We start from the raw sequence: 18736 nt of genomic DNA, 5'->3' as shown, positions 1-18736 counted from the left end.
GTTGTTGTGTAAACCAAAGGTCATTCGAGGAAATTCGAACAAACCAAAAGGAGTAATGATTGCGGTTTTATCTATATGTTCTGGCCAAACAGGGATATAATGATAAGCACGTATTACATCAATCCGTGAGAATATAACCTTTTTATCTAAAATATAAGTAAAGTCTTGTATTCTAGGCAAAGGGTAACGATCTGGTACTGTAATAGCGTTTAAACGTCTATAATCGCCACAAGGACGTATTTCCCCATTCTTTTTGGGTACAACGTGTAGCGGACTAGACCACGGGCTACGCGACGGTCTGCAGATCCCTAGATCATGCATAGTACTAAATTCAGATTTTACCTTATCATACTTATCGGGAGGTAAACGTCTTGCACGTGCGTGTACAGGAGGACCATTCGTTTCGATGTAGTGATACACAGAATGTTTAGGTGTTTCTCTATAACAAGCGGGCTTAGTTATATCGGGATATTTACTTATTACGTCCCAATAAGGATGGTTTTTATCTGTACTACATAAGGTTAACTCATTACATTTTACAACTGACGCTATAATACCTAACGTAGTTATTTTATCTATAAGTTTTTTAGCTCTTATGTCTACCAACAAACCATAATAACTAAGAAAATCGGCACCTAAGATTGGTTGCTTTACGTCGGCAACAATAAAAGTCCATTTATATTGCCTGCGCAATCGCAAGTCTAAAATCATAGATTTTGTGCCATATGTTCGTATCTCTGTCCCATTAGCCGCGTAAAGTTTATAATCTGAACACTGAACACTGTTAAAACACTTTTTAGTAACTGGTAAAACGGAAATGTTAGCTCCAGTGTCAACTAAAAATCGAAAACCGGTACACACATCTGTAACGCATAGGCGGTTTTGTGTCGGCAACATTTCACAGGTATCCGCCTGGTTTACCTGCACTTCACCTAGTTTTTCTGCTCCTTCCAGGCACAGGGCTGCACGCACTTATTGGTTCGTTCCTTGAAGCGGTAGTGATAAAAACATAGCCTATTCGGATCCTTAGTTTTACCACCAGATTGGCTACTAGCACGGGAGCTGGAACGCGAGCGTCGACCTTGGCTTATGTCACGAGATCCATTACGTTGAAATCGCTCCATGTTCCTCATGCGGATGCTCAACTTTGCTATCTCAGTTAATATATCCTTATTACCACTCGTTTGAGCTGGTACTTTGGCTTCGACGACCGATAACTGCGACGGCTGTAACGTCTCCATTACCTTGTCTGCAGCGGCAGCTAATTTCTCCATGTCCTTAGTCTCAGTAATCGCCAGGACGGTTCTTACAGCTGCGGGCAGATGGCCTTGCCATAAAATTCGGAGTGTGTCATCAGGTATTTTGTCCCTGGCGAGGTCACGCATACGGCGAAGAAGCTGTGAGGGCTTTTGATCGCCGAGCTCCATCTCACCAATCAGTTTCTGCACCTGACGATTCTCAGATTCCTCATAAATATCTAACAAGCGTGCTTTTAAAGTTTCATACCTTCCAGTATCAGGCGGCCTGCAGAGAATATCTGTGACTTGTTGTATAGGGGCCTTTCCCAATTTTGAAATAAGTACTTGGAATTTGGCATCATCACTGCATTTTTGTGGATTTAGGACGGATTCAGCCCTAATGAACCAGACACGTGGCTGGTCTGTCCTAAATTCGGGAATTCGTGAGTCCACTGTGATAGCCGAAATGTCATTTGTGTCCGAGGTTACATTGCTGGGTCCTGGAGCTGGCGCGTCGTTTCTTGGTAAAGGCGTCGCAGGCGGTTGCGCAATGGGTGCGCCACTCACGTGCTGAGTCGGATACATCGTCACCAAACACGATCACTAACACGACAACACTTTGTCCAAAAGTCCGTGTGAGTTTAGCAGGGGTCACCAATGTGAGGTTTGTTGATGTTGTGGGTTTATTATACATTCTCTCAGGAAACCTCATCAGAGTGGTCAATAAAACACTAAGTATAAAGTATAAATTATATGTTTATTCGCGCAGCGACCGCGGTGGATCGCTGCACTTTAACCACTGACTGTATGCACAATAACTGCATGGTAAGCGAAGCGGGGCGGGGTATCATTCCCCTACATTGGGTAACATTTTCATATAGTTGTTTTGAGTCCATTAACTTGGTAAGAGTTCTGTCAGGATCAAATGTGCGATATCATCTGTCGTAGCTCCTCTTTTCCATGCATGATTGCAGCAACATTCTTATTATTAAATCGATTTCGATCTTGATTTTTAATCCTATTAATATCAGAAATTGAATAATTTCTGATATTAATAGGATTAAAAATCAAACGCCAAAATAGAAAGAATTTTCTATTTTGGCGTTTGACAAAGGTAGTATCGCCATTTGCTTCACAAATTGGGACAAATTGCTATACCTTGGTTTGCTATTCGCACCACAGATTTGGCTGCCTGCACTCCAAAATTTATCCACCATAAATGTTTCAGACGTCGAACTAGAAGTTGACAATAAATTAGACACGGAAACATCTAACTTTTTTATTTTTTTTTATTGCTTAGATGTGTGGACGAGCTTGCAGCCCACCTGGTGTTAAGTGGTTACTGGAGCCCATAGACATCTACAGCGTAAATGCACCACACACCTTGAGATATAAGTTCTAAGATCTCAGTATAGTTACAACGGCTGCCCCACCCTTCAAACCGAAGCGCATTATTGCTTCACGGCAGAAATAGGCGGGGCGGTGGTACCTACACGTGCGGACTCACAAGAGGTCCTACCACCAGTAAGTTTTGGTTCCCTATATTCTTTGTCAACAATTTGCATGTTTTCTGTTGTAACTACAAGGATATCGTGATGAATAGGACATCGCGATATCCTTGTGTATATTTATGTTTCATTTTAAGCTCGATTATAAAAATTCTCAATCAAGGAATTCCCACTGGTCTATCATACTATGCTCAAAGCACGAATGGTAAAGAAAAGAATGAAAATTAAATAGTTACATCCATTCGATGAAAGGGGAATATCCCAAATTTGTCCGTTATGCCAAAAAGTACTAGAATAACTGAAAAGCGTGAATTCTACTACAATATACCAAATAATTTTTACATACTAAATTCTGTTGCCAGTACCTCAAAATCTAACAAAAAAGTAGAAATCTAATAATACAACAATCTATCTACATACCATAGACCTATTTAGGTTTCATACTTCAGTGCTACATACCTAGGGCTCTGTAAATTTGGCCCCCCCTTTTTTGACTTTCGAATTTTTTTATTTTTAATTATTTGTCCGTCGTTTGTTCTTTAATGTTCAAATGTAAAAATTGTTTGTTCGTCTTTTGTTTATTTATAACTAATTAAACAAATGATCACCGTTAATTGGGCCCCCCTTACTAGATAACTTTATTTTTATCGCTCAGATTAACTCATTTTGATCAATCATCGTTTGTTCGACGACTACTGGTGATTGTTCGATCATAAAAACAATTAAACTCCCAATTATTTTCCCAATCTTTCCCAATTTTTAATTTTTAAATTTTCAACATTTTTTATTTTATTACACGACGTTATTCTCTCATCGTGGAAGTCAATCGTGAACATTTGCTTTATATACCTAGTTCATTAGAAAAATTGGTACTTCCCTGCGTGATTCGAACACGAGTGCATTGAAAAATACGAATGCACCGGACTTCTTATCTAAAGGATAGGACGACGCCGAGGAAGGCCAGGACGACTTTTTCTGCTTAAAAGAGATTCAATAGTCATTATTTAAACGATAATTTAAATATAAATAGGCTCTTCAGTTAAAACAAATGCAGCTGCAGGAAAAAATTCGGTTCAGGTGTATTACGATTTAATTTTGGAAATGGCGAGCCTCTTCACAAGACTGTGCTCCATAATCATAAATGTTCCATAGAGAAAGACTCTGCATGATGCCCAACGCACATAACATAGCTAGATAAATAACGAAATATCGAAAAGTCACAAATTAAGAAGCGTGACAGGAATTCGTTTAATAAGAGTGTAGGAATATACGACAAAGGGAAGATCTTCCACCGAGCGGATGATATTGCTCGGTAGACCGACGGTCCGAATGTTGTCGTTCGGAACTTGTATATATGCGCTTTATCTTGAAAATGTCGTAAGCGAGATTCAGGCATCTGTTAATTATCTTGCGTTGTTGATGGCTACCCGCCACAAGAGTATAGATATATGTGCAACAAAGTATGAGCTTGATTTACAATAGTTAAAACAAACTTAGAGGAAGCATTACGGGACACTGTAGTTCTAAAGGCACCTGCAGCACTTAGGCTCCGCTCGTAATATGTAGGCATTAAAATGTAAAGTCAAAAAAATCTGTGACTCACTCTAACATAAATGTTTGCTCTCACTCTGTGTTGGACGGTTAAATTTGAGGGGATTGGGTTCTGTAGGTGATGAGGGGCTATTTAAAAACACAACTGCTTCATTATAATTATACTGCAGATAGCTTGAACACTTTTACACCATTATACAATTATTATCTTTATATTTTTTTATAAAACTATTACATGTTTCTCTTGCTGTGTCTAGATGAGAAGTACTGACATTTTCTTACGAGAATACAATGATCTGTTTTTTTAAACATTTAAAATAATTCTAATATTCGAAATCTAATCAAGTGTCAAGTGTTGCCTGCCATTACATTTATATACAAACTCCAACACACCCCCTCAACACTTGCACACATTTTTCTCCGTCTATAATTTAATACCAAATATTTTATTAATCGTTGTTATTTGAGGTTTAAGTAAACGTGTAATTGCTGATTATGAATAGTTTCATATTTGACAAACTTCAAAAACATAAGAAAATTGTTAGACATGGCTTCTCAGGTCTTTATTTACATGTATTTGTAAAAAATACGTGTCTTCAGGAAATTTCTTGTGATTTAACTAAGTATTAGTTTTGAATTTTGTTAATACCAATGCCAACCTTAAAGATTGAGAAGCCAATGGGAAACAAATGCCAAAAAATAGGAAGGCTTACCTTAAATTACTCCATTCAATTTAAGTCTGGTTTAGATTCTATCCAAAGCTTAGTATCTATGTTTTTATCATAGATAACACATTTAGTATTTACATTTTACACTTATCTTGCAACACTAAAAGTCGGACATGTTGTGTATGTTGAGCTGTAGTAGCTAGTAAATTGGCGCCAATCGGCATAATTGTATTTAAGTTTGTTTGAGATAACATCATAATCGAGTTGTACAAGTAAAATAATGATTGAGAACGACATTTCAGCGTGGTCTCCTGACGATACGCTAAGGATATTAATAGCCTCCGATATTCATCTTGGTTTCATGGAAAATGATCCTGTACGCGGAGAAGATAGCTTTATAGCGTTTGAAGAAGTTTTGTCTCTTGCGGTACAATGTGATGTTGATTTGATACTTTTAGGAGGTGATCTGTTTGATCAAGCTAAACCTTCTGTCAATTGTATGTTTAAATGTACAGAAATAATCCGCAAATATTGTCTTGGGGATAAACCGGTTAGTATAGAGTTGCTGTCTGACCAAATAAAAAATTTTTCAAGAACAGTTAACTATGAGGACCCCAATTTGAATATTTCTTACCCTATTCTCTCAATACACGGCAATCATGATGATCCCGTTGGCCAGGGCAGTGTGAGTTCTCTTGATATTCTCTCAATCACTGGGTTAGTTAATTATTTTGGTAAATGGACCGACTACACGCACGTAAGAATATCACCAGTACTTTTGCAAAAAGGTCTTACGAGGCTCGCCCTCTATGGACTTAGCCATTTAAAAGATCAGAGACTTTCACGTCTTTTTGCTGAAAAAAAAGTGGAAATGGAGAGACCCGATGAAACATTGGACTGGTTCAATTTATTTGTACTACATCAAAATCATGCGGACAGAGGACACAGTAACTATATTCCAGAAGGAGTGCTACCAAACTTTTTAGATCTTGTAGTGTGGGGCCATGAGCATGACAGCCATATTTGCCCAATGAAGGGAAATAAAACAGAGAAAGACAGCTTTTTTGTTGTACAACCAGGTAGTACTGTGGCAACCTCTTTAGCTGCAGGAGAAGCACTTCCTAAGCATTGTGGTTTATTAGAAATACATAAAGGAAATTTCAAGTTAACTCCTCTGCCACTGCAAACAGTAAGGCCTTTTATATTTAAAACCATAGTGCTTTCAGAGGAAAATATAGGCAGTGAAGATGTTAATGAAAATGAAAAGGTTCAAGAGTTTTTAAAAAACAGAGTTAATGAAGCTATTGATGAGGCTTCGAAGCTGAAGACTGCTGATCTGAGGCAGCCTTTACTACCACTCATCAGGTTAAGTATTTTTTATGAGCGAGAAAGTCAGAACTTTAATCGGATACGTTTTGGACAGAATTTTAATGGTTTGGTTGCAAATCCTAATGATCTATTAATAATGAAGAAAGAAAAAAAGATTAGAGAAAAAAGAGAACGTGATCCAGAAGAGGAAGGAGACATGACGGGTGTGGCTGCAGAAGCTGCTGATGTGGAGTCACTTTTACGTGCATATTATGAAGCTCAGCCGAAGGATAAGAGACTTTCTGTACTATCAGTCAGGGTCATAACTGATGCAGTTCGGGATTTTACCCTTAAACACAACGAAGATGTCTTGCGCCGGGCATTTGATGCTCATAAACGTCGCTGCATTGCTGCACTATTGGAATCTACTGCAGAGACCGAAAAAGAAATAGCTGAACAACTAGAGGTTTATAAGCGAGAGCTGGATGAAGCTGATGATGAGAAACTCCACACCTTAGTGGATGCAAGTGCAAGGCCATCGGCACCTGCAGCACAGCTTATAGTACCAGTTGTAAAGCTGCCCAATACTGTTGGCAAGCGCACCATTGTAGTATTGTCTAGTGATGAAGAAGAATTGTCGACACGATCTGGACGCGGCCGTACCACTCGTGCATCGCGCGGAAAGTCTCCTCGAGGAAAGAGCACCCGAGCGACTAAGGCTTCGGCACCTGCCCCCTCGCCGCCGGAACGCAGAACTCCGAGGCGTTCGGCAGCTCAGAAATCCACATCGTGGCTTCAGAATATCATGAACTCCAGTCGTCGCCGCGGTTCTAACGATATCGAAAATGACTCTGATTGATTATACTCTATAATTGTTTTCAAGTATCATCATTTCAGCACATTAATAAAAAAATACTATTTTTAAGTCTTCTTATTATTATTCCAAATGCTAGCAATATATGAAAATGATATCTGATGGAAGCGCTCGCCATAGCAGAGGCACAGCAGTGTCACTGCTCCGCGAGCCGTGTTTAGCTGCTATAATAACTTTCATACAAATTGGAAATGTGAATGTTGTGGTCTGCTATATTAAACTGCTTCCTTTTTTTTTCGGGCTGAACCTCCTACGAGTTGTTTGCGCCTAGGGGCACGCGGGATTATGTGGAACTTGATGGTCTGCAGATGTTGGGAACAGATCGCGGGCCCAAGGATATTTTTAGGTCCCCACTGCACCAAACTAGTCCACCTTTCCCTCTCTCACTCGATGTCCGATCTCCGCCCGAGGTCAGAGTAGGGGGCTTCCCACGGTCAACATTACAACCAAACTCGCGGCGCCAATCCGAGGACGCCAGAACGACGGGTTGTCAACGACCCTACGTCCCAGGTGATGCCGCTGGTGTTCTGGAATACCCTGCTGGGTCGGAACGCGATACACCGTTAACAAGTTGTTCCGTAGAACAGCTGTCTTGCACTAGCGCATGAGCGCAGGAAGCGCGCCGTGCGGTCTCTCCCCGTAACCTTCACCGGGGGAAGGTCGCCTGCCATAAGGGTCGGAGCCGGGCATGGTAAGCTAACCTAACCTAAGGTCGCATCTTTGTTCCTAGGTCAATACTTTTGTAATCTACTTTGTGAAGTAATGGACCATCTTTTTAAAATACGGTTTGATTGTCGTGTGGAATTTAATCACATACTTCGCCCCTCCGAAATGTCACACTATTTTGATATTATAGGTATCTACGGCTACATCAAGGAAATCCCTTGGTTGCGTTCTTAAATATCATTGCTCTATTATTATAAACTACGCAATATGATTATGTTGTATTTAAGTTTTTTTTTCTTACCTAAGCCTATGATCAGACAGACCTCTCTCACGGGGCTCAAACCTGACGATGTGGCTAACACGAACCCTAGCAAGAGCCGTGCTTCGCAGAATCTACCACTGGATCGGAAACGCGACCCACTGAGAATATCCGACGAGAAACTCAGTGAGCTGTGTCTGTGGGTTAATTTACTCGCGGAACCCTTCGTCGCGAGCGACGGGTTCGACAAGAACGATGACCGAGCTTGGGGTACCTAAAAGCACCGTTAGTAGACCGGGAGGATCCGAAATGAAGTGTTTTGAGCGACGTCGACCGTTTGGCCCGCAGGATCTGCTGAGTAGTTTCCGGCGGCCACGATGAGAAGATTCTCATGTCGTGCCGCTTTATCGAAGTGGCGCATTGATACAATATAACGTATATTTTACATTTCTGAGAAAAATTTGGTCAATACTGTATCTGGGTCGTTTTCAATTTTGCGGCCAAAAAAGTAACGATGTCATGAATTTAAACTTTCTAATATGTCATGAATTTAAACTTTCTAATTTTTCATCTTTTTCGTATTTAGGCGTGTACAGAATAAAAAATGCTTCATCACAATCAAGTCAATCACTCATTTATTGATAATATGATATAATATTCATTTATATTTTTCATTTCACGCATTTGATAACGCCAACACGGATGACAATTTAAATAGGAACTTTTTTAAAAGCTTAGAAATCGTACTTCTTTTGTTTTTTATAATGTTCTAATATCCAGTTAGTTTTCTTTTGTTGTAATAAATACTGATTAAATAAAATTGCCGAATTTCAACTGGCATTACTGGAAAAATAGCAAACAAGTTAGAATTTGAATTTCGAACCAGTGATACGAATGAGGTTTGGGCTAGTTTTTAATGTATAACTCCTAATTTAACAGTGTTTACGAATGACATGACAACAAATTTACTGTACTTATATTATAATTACGGTAAGTACGTACGGTAATTACGTACGTATATAGTTACGGTAAGTTAGGGGCGTTTCATTAGAACTTATTAAATCTTATTTATCCGGAAGAATCCAAAAGGTAGACGTTAAAGGAAAGAGATCTTCCGGTGTCTTACTTAATATGGGTGTTCCTCAGGGTTCCATATTGGGTCCCTTCTTATTTCTTGTGTATATCAATGATTTACCAAAGTTTATTGAAACCCGTCACGAGGTCGTATTATTCGCTGATGATACATCCTTATTGTTTAAAATTAAACGACAATTGGAAGATTATGACGATGTGAATGATGCTATCTCGCGCGTGGTACATTGGTTTAGTGTTAATAATCTGTTATTAAATAACAAAAAAACAAAATGTATAAAATTTACCACACCTAATGTTAGACAAGTAGACACTAATATCATTGTAAGTGGAGAGACACTGGAGCTTGTTGATTCGACAGTTTTTCTTGGTATAACAGTTGATTCCAGGCTGCAGTGGGGTCCTCACATATGCAAGTTAGCGAATAGACTTAGTTCTGCAGCGTTTGCGGTAAAAAAAATACGAACGTATACTGATGAAGATACGGCACGTCTAGTTTATTTCAGTTATTTTCATAGTGTTATGTCCTATGGCATTTTGCTATGGGGCAATGCTGCCGATGTCGAAACGATTTTCATCCTGCAGAAGAGGGCTATTCGTGCTATTTATAATATGCACCCGAGGGAATCCTTGAGGGACAAGTTTAAGGAAATCAAAATTCTAACTTCAGCGTCCCAATACATTTTTGAAAATTTATTGTACGTGCGTAAAAACATTGTAGAATTCCCCAGAGTCTGCGATTTGCATAATGTGAACACTAGGAACAAACATAGGCTTGCGTTGCCGGCGGCTCGAATTAAGAAAATAAGCAACTCTTTCAGGGGGCTGGGTGTACAGCTTTTCAACAAGATCCCACAAAACGTTCAACTACTACCTGTTCATAGATTTAAGAAAACTGTCAAGGAACGTTTGTGCAACAAGGCATATTATAAAGTTAAGGATTTTTTACTAGATGGCACTACGTGGGAATGAGGCGTTCGCTCCTGGCCTTTTCATTTTTCATTATTATTATTATTTATTTGAATTGTATTTTTTTGACTTGTTTTTTTGTATACTGTAAATATGTTTTCTTCTTTAAAAAAAAAAGAAAATAGTTGAGAAAATACAAAAAAAAAAAAAGCCCGCTGAGTTTGTTTCGCCGGTTCTTCTCAGGACTGTGGCTTTTTTTGGAACCGGTGGTAGAGTTAACATTTTCTTTTACATTTTGACATTCAACAAGTGTGTTTTTGATGACATCCAAGTTGAAATAAATGATTTTGAATTTGAATTTGAATAACTTTAAGGTTTAAGGTCTCACTGGTGGTAGGACCTCTTGGGAGTCCGCACGGGTAGGTACCATCACCCCGCCTATTTCCGCCGTGAAGCAGTAATGCGTTTCAGTTCGAAGGTTGGGGGAGCCGTTGTAACTATACTGAGAGCTTAGAACTTATATCTCGAGGTGGGTGGCGCATTTATGTTGTAGATTCCTATGGGCTACAGTAACCACTTAACACCAGGTGGGCTGTGAGCTCGTTCATCCATCTAAGCAATAAAAAAAAAGTTATTAGAATTAAATCAAATAACTCGCTTTTGGCCCCAAATTTGAAAACGACCTATCTGCCTTGGACAACTGCTTGGCATCAATTAGTACATGGTTTTTTACCTACCTTCATTTGACTGTATTCGATTTTTAAGTTTTAGGTTAGATGACGCTCAAGAAGCTTAATAAAAAAAAAATACAGTTGAAAAGATTAGTTTTTATTACAGAAGCAACATTACACGGTTTTATTACACAGCAAGATTACAAAAAAATCATCTGGCCATGTGATAAACTTATAATTTTCTTAGGTAGATAATATATAATAAAATAGGACTCATTTTTTCATTATTAACTTTAATTTTATTTGCTGTCTGGTCTGTTTTGCCAAACCATTTTTTTAAATGCATAGATGCGTGAACGACCTTACGAAACGCTCAGTGCGGTCACAGTGCGGTCACAGCGCGGTCACAGTGCGGTCACAGCGCGGTCACAGCGCGGTCACAGTACGGTCACAGTGCGGTCACAGTGCGGTCACAGCGCGGTCACAGCGCGGTCACAGTGCGGTCACAGTACGGTCACAGTGCGATCACAGTGCGGTCACAGAGCGGCGGGCGGCGGAGGGGAGACGTCGCGCAGGGCTCGGCGCAGGTACCGCAGAGCCGCCCGGGCCGCGTCCGCGCGCGAGTGTCCGCTGAAGGCTAGAGCCGGGGCCGCATCTAGCTTCAGCACGTGGAGCGGGTCGAGGGTCTCCCAGCACGTCTGCAGCTCCAGCGCCGCGGCCGCGCGCTCAGCCGCCTCCTCTATGTCGTCGGTCTGGGATAGCACGGCTCGAGCCGCCATGCGTTTTTCGGGATCTGTGTCAACCATCGCGCGTCTCAAGCACTGGTCAAGCACTACAGGGAGGCGTCGCCTCGAGCGCGCGGTGCACTCACCCGTGTGCGAGATGAGGCCGTAATGGTACTCGGAGACGCGCTGGCCGAGGTCCGGCTTCCAGGGCGCGGGAGTGGTCTCCACCAACCGTTCCATGGCGCGCTCGTGGGCTCGCACCAGCGCTTGTTCCTGTGGACCGTTACAGTTGATGATCAATGTAATGTGATAAGAATGAGGGTCCATTGGACAGAAGTTTTAAGTACCTCAACGAAATCATGAGTGAGACGCGAGAGGTTTTCACGCAGGAACAAGTAGAGGTCGGCTGCGGCTTTTTGTCGCGCCTGTCGCTTGGTGGTGCCGCTGGCGTCGCGCGAGTGCAGGCCGATGCTGGCGCGCACGCTGAACAGGCGCATGTGCGCGGGCCCCGTGTCCGCCACCAGCGCGTACTCCACGCCCGGCAGCTTGTACTCCTCGCACAGCTCCTTCAGCAGCGCCACATAGCTGCGACTGTCCACTGTGGGCGCTTTGCCCTCGGAGCACTCGCCAGTCGATTGGTTACTCTGGAAGTAAATACAGTCGTCGTAATGAGTTTAAAATGTGGACATGGCAGCGACAGGCAAGATAATGAACAGAAGGGTAAAAGAACGGAACTGAAAACAGACGTTGCAGCAACGAAGCAATCATGCATTCTAGTTTGAATAGGACATTACTTGTATTACGTTTTATTATTTCTTTAATACACTACAGCTTGATTTGACTTTTTTACATGGAAATTGTTTTGTGAACACGCAATATTTCATAACAAAAAGGCATTTATTTATATGAAGGATTACTCCCCAGCATAAGGTGTTGCTACGACTATATTATGTTTTATTATTTTATTCAGTGAATTTTGAATAAAATAATAAAACATAATACACATGTGTTGGGTAACAAGTCAGCTCACTGTGTGTCTGTCTTTATACAACCTGCGCTTAGCTAGAACAAATACCATCACTACAGAGTACATAATTTATGAAGCCATTTATAACCACGATAACAGATGTAGCTCATCATCATCACCATTATCCTGCCCTTCTTCCAGTTACTTGGGGTCGGCGCAACATGTTTTCTCCTTCCATACTCTTCTATCATATACCATTTCTTCGCTCACTCCCCTCTTACCCATATCGTCTTTCACGCAATCCATCCATTTCTTCTTAGGTCTACCCCTTCGTCTATATCCTTCTACATTTATAGTTAACATTTTCTTACCAACCTCATTTTCATTTCGTCTCATCACATGTCCATACCATCCCAAATGCGCACTTCTCAACTTCTCTGTCACAGGTGCTACTTTCAGACTTCCTCTAACATATTCATTCCGTATTCTATCCATTCTCGTTACTCCACACATCCATCGCAACATTGGCATCTCTGCTGCATGCAATTGCCTTTCGATAACAGATGTAACTATGGTACATTTTACAGAGAGTATGTATATCATTAGTTATAATTCAAGGTGGCCTAAAGGATAAGACGTCCGGTGCATTCGTATTTAGCGATGCACCGGTGTTCGAATCTCAGGCGGGTACCAATTTTTCTAATGAACGTACGTACTTAACAAATGTTCACAATTGACTTCCACAATGAAGGAATAACGTTGTGTAGTTTTATTACACCCGCAAAATTATAATTTGCGTAATTACTGGTGGTAGGATCTCTTGTGAGTCCGCACGGGTAGGTACCACTGCCCCACCTATTTCTGCCGTGAAGCAGTAATGCGTTTCGGTGGGGCAGTCGTTGTAACTGTACTTGAGACCTTAGAACTTATATCTCTAGGTATGTGGTGGATTTACGTTGTAGATGTTTATGGGCTCCAGTAACCACTTAACAGCAGGTGGGCTGTGAGATCGTCCACCCATCTAAGCAATAAAAAAAAAAAAAACAGTTGGATAATTGAGATGTTACTTACATGAGAGGGTTGTGTAAATTCAGTAGCAAATGGTGGGGGCACACGGTGACCTATTGTAGAAAGACACAACAGCATGGCACGGGCTGCTTCCTGCTTTGCTTCCCTCTTTGATCGTGCAGAAGCAGAGACAGACTCACCTAAAGCCTTACAGCGGAACTCAAATGTGGCCTGGTGTTGGGGCCCTGACTGTGGGAACATCACGACATTCAGAAATTAAATTATTTGTCTTATTAACTGCCAAACATCAAATTATGCTTCTCTCAATACTCCCATCTAGTCATACCTTTACCACTTTTGAAAATAAATGTACATTTCAGACTTAAAAATGTGTGTATATTTGTGCAGCAAAGCGTATTTTCTTTAAATGCAGACCATAAATTTCATCTAATGGCAAATGGTGTATGTGTTCTGTGCAAGTATGACATGATTGTGTATATCATTTTAAGCAGCACACCTGCTGCAACTTTTCATTCAAAATTTGAGAAGACCTTTCAGAGGCAGGCAGCTGCTAGGTTGTGCTCTGGGAATTGCTGATTTCCCAGAACTACTGTGACCAGTCACTATAAGGTTAATTGTTTGCCCATCTGTCTACAAAATAACACCAATTTAAGGTGGGGTTCAATTTCAATTACCCACATTCATACCTGAGCAACACACTCATACTCTGGAATCTGTCCAAGTTTCATCATCATTTCTTGCAGTACTGTTATGGGAGTTTTCATCTTGTTTTTAGATTTTTAAAGCATAAAACTGAAACAGTAAAAGCTGTAATTTTAATAATGTACCCTTATTCATTTTGTTTGTAAATAAGACCTTGAGGCCGATATTCCGCATATTTTGGCCAAGCACTATCTCTAACGAAGATCTCTGGACTAAATGTGACCAGGTTCCCATCATGCAAGAGATTGCCAACAAGAAATAGCGTTGGATAGGACACACTACAGAGCAGCAGAATAAACGCAGCATCGATCGCGTTTGAGGGGCCACTGCGTAGTTGGTGAAGATCTAGTGGCACATTTGTGTACACATTGGCGACACACCGTTGAGAGCAAGATGAGAACTGCCGGCATGACCTGGAATGATCGGAAGGAGCTGGCGCAAGGTCGGGGCAAGTGGAGACAACTTGTGAGGGGCCTATGTACCAGTTGGGTGCCCTAGGACTACAACATAAAAACCCTTAATAATAATGTAGTCTTATACATACATATTAATTGATAATAATTATGAAGATTATTTTTGTAAAGTAGGTTGCAAGTTTTCTCTTGAGCCTTTTGGCGTCACATTTTTGCATTATAACACAAACATATTGGAATATTTAATTAAATTAATAATGATTTTGATCAATAACAATATTGTTTTTTATCTAAATAAAAATCATTAATATTGATAAATAGATAGTTAAATAACTAGATCCATATGTAGGTACATACCAAAATCATTAACAATAATTAAATTTTTAAATCTAATGGTACTTAGGGTAGGTACCATAGATTATACACTTAATGTAGGTACCTCTCAAATATACAAGTGTTAAATCTATGTCTTTTTAAGGGATTTTATGACCTGGTAACTAAGACCTTTAAGTAACGTCTTATTTTAATTTATATTCTTAATTTTATTTTATGAAAAATGATATTACAGTCGAACCTGGGTAAGTGAGAACTGGATAAGTGAGAAAATTCTATAAATGAGAGTAATAGCCAGGACCCGTAATTTTAAGCTCCCAAAACCTCTATTAGCGAGAAACAAAAACCTTTGTAAGAGAGAGTCGTTTTTCCCTCATGGACCTCCGTAAGTGAGACTGGTACTTATCTATACCTCTATAAGGGACAGTCAAGCTTTATTTATTTATATTATTTAGGAGGAACAAATGACAAAACAAATTACAAAATTTAACATCTGCTATTTTATGACTCATTCTTAACTTTCGTGGAACTTCCAACCATTGTTTTTGTATTGACTTCTCGTCAATATTGAACCTATTTTATTTCATGGAACTAAATAACGTTGTTATTTTATCGCATATGGACACGTGTGCCTGTGTACCGTCCTGTTTGTCGGACTTACTCAGTTTATCGTTAATCAATTGCGAAGGAAAGTTCTGTTCTGCATCATGTCAAAACGGAAAATTAAAGTACAGTCATTAAGTTATAAACTTAAAATAGTGAATGCGTTTGAATCCAGAAAATCGCGAAATGAAATTCAGATGGTGCATTAGCAAGAAACTCGGGTTAGTTAGAAACCTCTCTATGCGAGAATGAGATTGTGATCCCTTGAACTACGTTTATCCAGGTTTGACTCATATGGAGCGAAATGAAATGAAGATGATTAATTTGAGACATTAATCAACTGGGATGAAATTAAATGAAATGAGATGAGATGATATGGGATGAAATATAATCTCAGTAAAATGGTGGTCATTTACTGAGATTTTTTCAGTGGACTTTTTGGAGGATCCCAAGAAGTTACGTCCAGCAGCTTTAGATATTAAAGTTAATAAACTACATATAGGGTAAGCGCTCCGTGGGCAGAACACCAGCCAGATGGTCAGATCTAATAAGAGAAGTACTTGGTGGTAGTCTGTACCATGCGGTTCATGCTACCCATGATCGAGCACAGTGGAAGAACGTCACACGTGGTCGCGATTCTCAGTAGTGAGGGAACGAATCTATTAAGAGAAGTACTTGGTGGTAATCTGTACCATGCGGTTCATGCTACCCATGATCGAGCACAGTGGAAGAAAGTCACACGTGGTCGCGATTCTCAGTAGTGAGGGAACGATATAGAAGAGAGATTACACATTTAAACCTGAAGAAACATTAAATTCACAAAATAAAACAAATCACACAATTTCACTCTTTGTGTTCTCGCCAAAGAGTCTGTCCATAGATAATACACTTAATTTTTGTCTTACGAAAGAAATCTCGCAGACGCGACGACACGGTGTTGCGACGAAATATTGTTAGCCTCTAATCTTTTTGAAATTTCAATATGTAATAACTTTAACTTTAAGTTTAATTGTTACTAAGCAACATTGAACTGAGGGACTAGCCACGTTGTTCTACACGTCTCGACCCCGTAACTCATAACCGGTATGATGCGCTGGTTGAAAACTTTCGTTATTAGGCACTGTGGGATGTTCGATGAAAAGACTCCATGTAGTTTACCGAACTCTGCCCAGCCCAGCTGAGTCTTCCTTTTAGCTTCCCTCTTGAAGCTGTTTTTACCCATCTGCAGCGTCTGCCTGAGGTATAAGTATTCTTCAACAGCGTCAAGCGGGCAGCCCTTCACGACGAATGGACCCGGGCTAATGTCACCATTGAACATAGCTTTAGTTTTATTTATGTTCATTCAGAGTCCAATTCGCTGTGAAGAATCTGCTAAGCTGTTCAGCATCTGCTGCAGATCTTGCAACGATTCTGCCATGAGAACTATGTCATCTGCAAACCACAAGTGTAAGATGTACTGAGGATTAATATTTATGCCCATATTTTTCCAGTCCAGCGTCTTACACATAGCCCCTAATGCGTTAGTTTCGGAGAAATGAGATCCCCCTGTCTCACTCTCCAACGCAATTGGATATGGTTAGTAAAACTGCTGATTTTGTACTCGAACATTCATCGTAGCATTTCATACACATTACATAAATTAAAACACATTGTACCTATACAATTTCAAACATTCTTTGCTCAAGGCCTGAGCTTAAGGAAAGGATTCGCAATATAGATGGAAATGGAATGTCACATGATTTTATTTATTTATTTATAGTAGTGGGATAAATAAAATATTTTATAATCAGTGTATTTGGGTATAGATTATTCCAAACACAATCATTATCCAAATCGCCATGATTTTTTATTTTTTATTGCTTAGGTGGTTGGACGAGCTCACAGCCCACCTGGTATTAAGTGGTTACTGTAGCCTATAGACATCTACAACGTAAATGCGCCACCCACCTTGAGATATAAGTTCTAAGGTCTCAAGTACAGTTACAACGGCTGCCCCACCCTTCAAATCGAAACGCATTACTGCTTCACGGCAGAAATAGGCAGGGTGGTGGTACCTGCCCGCGCGGATTTACAAAAGGTCCTACCACCAGTAATTACGCAAATTATAATTTTGCGGGTTTCATTTTTATTACACTATGTTATTCTTTTACCGTGGAAGTCAATCGTGAACATTTTTTGAGTACGTATTTCATTAGAAAAATTGGTACCCGCCTGGCATTCGAACACTGGTGCATCGCTTCAACACGAATGCACCGGACGTCTTATCCTTTAGGCCACGACGACTATCAAATCAAATCGCTATCGTGATAAAACTGAAAAGATGGTAAAAAAGAGAACGATCGAGAGAAAAAGAGATCGTCTCGAACAACTCCTAGAGAGCACTCCCCATCCCCAAGGAAGTTACGGTGCAGAACACAGAGAGCGCCGACACCCTCTGTAGACACAAAAGTTCTAAAAGATCCGCGAGATCAAACACTCTCAATCTTAGTTCCAATTCAACTCTATTTCAAAACATTGTTTTAATTAAACATGAATTGTTTTAGAGTTTTCGGGTTGTTACATTCATTCTAGGATAGATCAATGTACATATGTACGTAGGTATATTGGCAAGCAGGGCTGACGAGCTCGCGGCTCACTATGAGATATGAGGTCAAAGTTTCAAATGTATTGACTCTACAACTGGTGACGTAGGGCGTCTTGCGAGCCCACAAGGCTGCCCCCGTCCAGTTTATTACGGTTGCAGTTAGAAGGGCTGCCTCACTACGAGTGTACAATTGAGACAGATCGTCGTTAGCGGCATTCACGTAGTGATCTCCGTGGACAAAAATAATAAAAAGTAAAAATAATTACGAGTATAATAAGAGTAACATCATAACAAAATGCACAACTGTTTCGCTGCAGACCTAGGTAGCGCGGATGCGCGGGCTTTTGATGGGCCCTGCCACGGCTAGTATTGAGACCATTTTATTTCTACATTTTGAATAACTGAAGGACATCAGCTTGAAGAAATATGAGACCAAAGATAAATCTATGAGGTTTCGGAAATAAAAAGTTTATTCAAGTTTTTCAATAAATCTTCTACATTGGGGACAAGCAGACGAAGAGGGCTGGCATGTTCTGGGCGCCAAGCGCGCGGGCTTTGGTCGCAGTAGTTCGATCAGTTCGAACAAAGTCAGGAGGAACATGTAGATGAAGACGAGCCAGGTCGCAGCGAGGAGTA

General features: G+C 40.3%; 3 protein-coding genes across 7 annotated transcripts; 1 reads left to right on the top strand and 2 right to left on the bottom strand.

Moving 5' to 3' along the window:
* Positions 1–9: 9 nt before the first annotated feature.
* LOC149501611 (uncharacterized) lies at positions 10–2096 on the bottom strand. The gene has a single exon (XM_089732324.1). The coding sequence runs from the start codon at positions 1821–1823 to the stop codon at positions 933–935; it is 891 nt and encodes a 296-aa protein (XP_089588450.1). The 5' UTR covers positions 1824–2096; the 3' UTR covers positions 10–932.
* Positions 2097–4556: 2460 nt separating this feature from the next.
* On the top strand, positions 4557–7198 carry mre11 (double strand break repair nuclease mre11). Its single transcript, XM_028171611.2, has one exon. It carries the CDS (start codon positions 5246–5248, stop codon positions 7130–7132), a length of 1887 nt encoding a protein of 628 aa, XP_028027412.2. The 5' UTR covers positions 4557–5245; the 3' UTR covers positions 7133–7198.
* A 3687-nt stretch (positions 7199–10885) lies between these two features.
* R2D2 (protein) lies at positions 10886–15044 on the bottom strand. 5 transcript variants are annotated; one of them, XM_089732621.1, is made up of 6 exons: positions 14938–15044; positions 14152–14257; positions 13508–13693; positions 11817–12113; positions 11616–11742; positions 10886–11537 (listed from the first exon to the last, which is right to left on the bottom strand). In XM_089732621.1, the coding sequence occupies exons 2-6, from the start codon at positions 14227–14229 to the stop codon at positions 11281–11283; spliced, it is 945 nt and encodes a 314-aa protein (XP_089588747.1). In that variant the 5' UTR covers positions 14230–14257; positions 14938–15044; the 3' UTR covers positions 10886–11280. The 5 variants fall into 5 exon arrangements, with proteins under 5 accessions (XP_089588747.1, XP_089588748.1, XP_089588746.1 ...); XM_089732622.1 differs by having other exon boundaries at positions 14152–14272; positions 14938–15024; XM_089732620.1 differs by having other exon boundaries at positions 10886–11742.
* Positions 15045–18736: the final 3692 nt, after the last annotated feature.

Source organism: Bombyx mandarina, chromosome 13 (assembly GCF_030267445.1).
Source record: "Bombyx mandarina strain Sakado chromosome 13, ASM3026744v2".
Lineage (NCBI taxonomy): Eukaryota > Metazoa > Arthropoda > Insecta > Lepidoptera > Bombycidae > Bombyx > Bombyx mandarina.
This window is presented reverse-complemented; position numbering and strand designations above follow the sequence as displayed.